Source organism: Phragmites australis, chromosome 5 (genome assembly GCF_958298935.1).
Source record: "Phragmites australis chromosome 5, lpPhrAust1.1, whole genome shotgun sequence".
Lineage (NCBI taxonomy): Eukaryota > Viridiplantae > Streptophyta > Magnoliopsida > Poales > Poaceae > Phragmites > Phragmites australis.
The window spans coordinates 44,798,344-44,804,302 of NC_084925.1; the positions used below are offsets into that span (position 1 = coordinate 44,798,344).

Sequence of the window (5,959 nt, forward strand, 5' to 3'; positions counted from 1 at the left end):
CACAGTATTATCCAGTGTTCATGATTTTTCTGAGATGATCATTTCTGCATGAATTTTTTATTATGACTAATTAGAGATGCAATTGGAGAAACGTATGTGCTTGTATTGTCATGTGTAGGTGATGAATGCAACTTGACGATCGACGGCGGGATGATCGAGGTTAAATGGGGTGCTTGGTGCCAGACAATCAAGATGATCGGATGGAGTCAAAGGTGAACCTAACTATACACGTGGAGGGCAAGCAAAACATGAGATGGTGGATGAAGACGATGTGTTGATAAAGTCAAGCGAAAGGGATGTCGGTGCAAATAAAAAGACGATCTAAGGGATCAGGAGCGGAAAAGACTTGTCGGCGACCAAGATGCAAGATGGAGTACACGTGTTGATAACAAGTAGCTTGCTTAAGGTGTAAACAAGTGACGGTGAATCACGCTTTGAAAAGCGTGCGATACGGTCTCGTGGTTTGGTCTTAAAATTGTGAGAAAGTGTGAAGTACACATGATATCATCATGAAGCTTGCGTCGATACGAAGCTAAGTCATGAAAGTGTTACGGCCGTTCGATGGACAAGAAAAAGATAGACGAAAATAACTTTGATGGTAGGTAGGAGTGTAAGAGAGTGTTATTTTGGAAATAATCTAGAAAATTTAGAGGACAAAAAACTTAGGCTATAAATAGAGGGGAATGGCTAGTTGAGCACTCTTGAGCTAACTATTAGAGAGTTGTGTATTAGAGTTTTAGAAGGGAGAGATATGAGTACTTAGCCTATGTATTAGATAAGAGCTTTTGTATAAAAATACTTTATAATTCATCGAAAATAGAACGTTTCTTTGCAAGCAGAGAAGTTTTTGTTCACTCTTATGCTTGTGTTCATCTCATTCTAATTTCTCTCTATTGGTTCCCTTTCTTGGTTGTAAGTTTTTCATATTTTTTTTTATTTTCGTTTTTGTTGAAGACCTGAAATTTTCTATCATGTTGGAGTAGTTATTCTTGTTACTAGAGGTATAATAATCATCTATAAATTGGTCTTAAATCATCTATTGCTTCTAGATCATCAACTTGGTGCCTCTCTTCACATGGTGCCTATTTCTTTGAATCTAAATAAATCAAGTTGCAAGCCTTTTATGACTATAACTTTGAATTGATTTTTACGAACCTAGAGTTCATATTCATCAATGAGAGTCATGCTTTCTTAAAAAAAATTATTGTGTTTTATTTCTCTCGGTTTTGTTGCTTTCGCGTGTTGATATGAGATGCGTTAGGAAAAAAGATTAGGATAGATTATCCAAGAATTTGGTAAAACTCCTATTCGTTTTTCTTTAATCATATTTCTCAATTCTACAATTGGTGATGTAAATTGAGAAAATAAAGGGCGATTTTTAGCTGTTCTTGAATGCAAGCCAGTATCATACGTGAACCAGTACGTACCCTGAGACCCAGATCACAGCTTGAACCAATAATACGATAACATCGTCGGTTGCTTTAGCTGGAACTGACACCTGAGAGTCGTCTACGAGACAGAGAGACAACAAACGTGACCACCTCATCAAGATACTTAGGGTCTGTTTAGTTCATTGATTAACCTTATTACTATTTGCTACATTTTTTTACATACTCATCTATCAAAATCTTCACTATATTTTTGCAAGACTAAGAGAATCTTATCATTTTTTTAAGTTAATAACGTGCGGGACCATAACAGCAAAAAAAATCTTATCATAATTATAACTATAAATCAAACATATATCTAAACTGATTAAACATATCTAACCTTAAACATGACAAACCGTGACAACTTCTGAATCTCGAGCCCAAATACATGACATGTGCAGGTGTATTCATGACATGTGCCATTTCAATTGCTTTATTGCCTGTCATCGTCGACCGTTAAGGTCTGGCCAACTGATCGGCACCGACCAACCATACCAACATGTTCCAGTCAGCGCTTTTGTTATGTTGTACGTGCGAACGATGCTGTTATATCCCCTCGGCCCAAATCTCTCAGTCAGAATTTCTAACTTTATCGATCTCAAGCAGAATACAGTGCTGTCTGGCTCATATTCTTACCCTTGCTTCTTTTTCCTTCAGTTTTCATCTGTCATTTTGCCCTTAAGGTAAAATTCGACGTAAATTATTGACTTTGCTTTATCCCTTGTGGTAAAATTCGAGGTAAAGTTCTAACATTTTTTCAAAAGCACTCCTAGTCCCAGGTTAACTAAACAGTCAAGTAGGGGGCACCCTAAATGCAGTCAAAAATTGCTGCAACGTGAACCCTGGGTGATATTTAGACTCTGATTCTTGATGCATTCTTTCAAGGAGTAGTTTTTGTTTATATGTACTAATCATATGCTTCGTAGGACAATACTGAGATAATGCACACACTTAGCAACTTCTTTCGTGCAGACACTGAGCAATCCTCTCTTTTTTAACCAAGCCATAAGATAACTGTCTATTATATTAATAAGAAGGGTTTTACACAAGGAAAAAAATAAAAACGAAAGAGAAAAACTGGGCAATCTTAATTGTAGACACCGAGCATTGAGCTGTCTTTCTACTAACCCTGCAACTATATCTTCCAAATGTTCTTATTAACCAAGTAGTACCAACTACATGAGAATGTCAAATTTGTCATACTCGTGCCCTGTGCAGGTGCAGCTATGGCAGGGACTACCAAAAGTCTTCATCAACTCCTTTTGTTCCGGCGCATATTGGGCAGCGTTCCTTGACAGACAGTGATTGGCACGTTTATCAGTAGCCAGTAGGTACAAACCAAACAGAAACCTTCCGGCCATGATCACACTGCATTGTTCATATTAGTGGCTATTCGGTAGGTCAGGTTCTGAATAATAGTGGCCCCTGTTTAGCTGTTAAAGAAAATGAGAGGCTTTGATGCAAAATGCAACGTTGTGATTACCTGAAAACAGGATCAGATGCACATGGTTTTTTTTTTTTACCATGGCTACCTTCTTGACCTCTGATTATGAATGCTATCAACAAAATGACAAAAGCTGCACTTGCCTGTTGTCAAAATTTCTGCTGGGAGTTCAAATTGAGCATAACGCAGAAAAAGTACAAGCAAGTCAGATGATTAAGTAGTACAATAGACAAAGCAAGACAACATACAATTGCCTACTAGTAAAACTTTTGTTTGATACGATCACTGGAGCTACATTGCAACTGGTTCCAAGCAAGAAAGATGCTTTGTGTATCACTGAGCGGTCTACCACGGTTTTGATAACAAAGCTGAGCTGTAAAGATGGCCTTTTTGATAAACAGAACGGTGAGGCATTAGTACTACAGGTCTTAATCGAGCTACTCATCATGATTATTGCCGCAGACTAAGCGCGTCAATTGTTCCTGCAATTTCAGGAGTTCTTCCTCTCTTTTTCTTCCCATATGAACGACTTCAGGACGGAAATCCGAGGAATTGACATAATACGATTTTTTCAGGACAGATTATTCAGAGTACCAGCTTAGATGGCAAAAAATCTCTCCTATAAATAAGATAAGTTTTACGGAATTACAAAACATAAACCACCCAGTACAGACATATACCAATATGCTCCCCACAAATGACTGATTGTTTTTTAGAACAGGGGCTGAAATTGTGAATTTGCGGTAGCTGTTTGCCATCATAGTTTCAAGGAACAACAAAGGAAACGGTTCCTCCTCGATCGGCGGATGCATATAATTTATCTGCTAATTTAATTTAATTCCACCTGACGCGCATTTAGGTAGACCTTTTAGAGCCTTATTCTGCGTCACAATAATTATCGAACATGGCTCAAGTCCCCCCAACAACATCTAAACAAACCTTTTTTTCCCCTCACCTCCGTGTATTTATATGATGAAGCGCCCGGGCGTGAGCCAGTGGCGGTGGTAGTAGTACAATCCACAGCTCAGCATTGCCTCCCATGGCCGCCTCCTCCTCATCCAGTTGTCACAGAGTTCACTTCACCGTAGCCGTCGCCGTCCTCGGCATTGCGCTCCTCTTGGCCGGCAATGCCGGCGGCGTGGAAGCGTACCCCGGAGGCGGCCGCGGTTACAGGTACCAGTTCTTGGCGCAGCAGAACGCGGCGCGCGCGTCGATGGGCCTGCGGCCGCTGATGTGGGACCAACGCGTGGCGGCGTACGCGCGGTCGTACGCCGAGTCCCGGCGCGGGGACTGCGCGCTGGTGCACTCGTCGGGGCCCTACGGGGAGAACCTCTTCTGGGGCAGCGGCACCGGGTGGGCGCCGGCGCAGGCCGTGGGCGCGTGGCTGTCGGAGCGGCCGCGGTACAACTACTGGAGCAACAGCTGCTATGGCGGCATGTGCGGGCACTACACGCAGATCATGTGGCGCAACACCCGCCGGGTGGGCTGCGCCATGGTCACCTGCTACAACGGCAGGGGCACCTTCATCACCTGCAACTACGACCCGCCCGGCAACTACGTCGGCGTGCGCCCATACTGACCGGCCGCCGGCGATCACCTGCCTCTTGCATCCTGTCTTAATTCGCCGGCCACTCTCCACACAGCTAGCTTGATTGCCGGCCGGCCAGCACGGCGATGCAGGCTGTCTTGCTGTCCCATCAATTCATTATTACATCAAGATGTTATAAGTGTACAAAATGCATGATTGGTACTACTTTGCTTCATCCTTTTTTGCCTGCCAAGATATATATTGTGAGGTTATTGGTAGGACCCGGGAAATTGCAATAAAGTTGAGCTAATTCAGCAGCTAACTGCTTGTTCTGCACTTCTCTCCAGCAAAAATGAGACCTTTTTTCCCTTCGTGGACACTGCATTTCAGCTGTGCTGTTACCTGTTGACCACTTTGCATGCAGTTGCAAAAGTGAGTCTTGTGATGCTGTTGCAAGAATGACAGCGTTAATTAGTAATTGATCATCCTTTGCTTGAAAGAACAAATAAGGTATACTCCATAAAGATCACTCTTTGTACTACGAATCTTTTTGGTGATGGGAATGGGATTCTTTTGGTTGCTACAGCAGCCCCTGATTGATGTGGTTGGTTGGCGTAGCACTGCAGAGCTGTTAAAGAGGGGGGAACGACTAACGAATGAGCTGTTTTTTTTTTTTTTGAGGAAAACTGGAGGGACAGGTCCCTACATATTATATATATTAATTATAAAAGAGAAACAGTACGACAAAGGGAGATTGGGTGGGAGAAATAACGAATGAGCTGTTGTTAGATGACTATGAGTGAGCATACGTAAGGCGCGTGCTTTATATGGAAAATGATCATAAATAACAAGTGAATAGGTGTGGAAGTTGTAATTGTAAATAAACTATGATCAAATCTAGGAAGCATTAGTTTATATGTTCCTTTTAGTTTCGACTTTAAGAATAATTTTTTCTTCTATCTTCTTTTAAGAACCACCTAAGGTCTGACTAAAAAATAAAATAATTTAATTAAAGTAAGAAGTCTTGCAAGGTTTCTTGCTTCAATTAGTCCCCATGTTCTTCACGACTAAAATTGTTGTTTCCATTTGTATAAAATTTCAAAATTACCATAGATCTATGAGGCTGGATGGGGAAGACGTACGCTCAGCAGCTCAGAGTCAGAGGGGCTGGGCCTCACTCTCCTCTAACTCTGCGGCGTCGCGTGGTTGCATTGCAATTTGCAAGCCTTGCGCATTCGTCGCCAATTATTCGCCATAGCCGATTAGCAGATTGCTGTGCTACATATCACACGGGTCAAATTAAGCTGAAGGAAGGGAGAGCGGTCAGATTACTGGATCGGATTACATTTGGGAGAGGTTGCAGATTCAGGCCTACGTTCTGTGTACTGTCATACGTTATGTGTCAATTCAAAGTTCCACGTTCTGAAGCGAACTCAAAGTTCCACTAACCGCACGATGGATGGATTGTTATGGACTTTCTAGGATATAAAACTTGCAATCCCTCCGTTGGTTAACCTTGAAAATATTAACGAGAGCGAGATGCCCAACACCATTGCC

The 5,959-nt window shown here is 41.9% G+C and overlaps 1 protein-coding gene across 1 annotated transcript; it reads left to right on the forward strand.

Annotated features, from left to right (window-relative positions):
* The first annotated feature begins 3,765 nt into the window (after window positions 1–3,765).
* LOC133917746 (pathogenesis-related protein PR-1-like) lies at window positions 3,766–4,779 on the forward strand. The gene has a single exon (XM_062361610.1). The coding sequence runs from the start codon at window positions 3,914–3,916 to the stop codon at window positions 4,451–4,453; it is 540 nt and encodes a 179-aa protein (XP_062217594.1). The 5' UTR covers window positions 3,766–3,913; the 3' UTR covers window positions 4,454–4,779.
* Window positions 4,780–5,959: the final 1,180 nt, after the last annotated feature.

Excerpts from the sequence above, each read along its gene's own strand:
- LOC133917746 (XM_062361610.1), top strand. The coding sequence starts at position 3,914 with ATGGCCGCCTCCTCCTCATCCAGTTGTCACAGAGTTCACTTCACCGTA.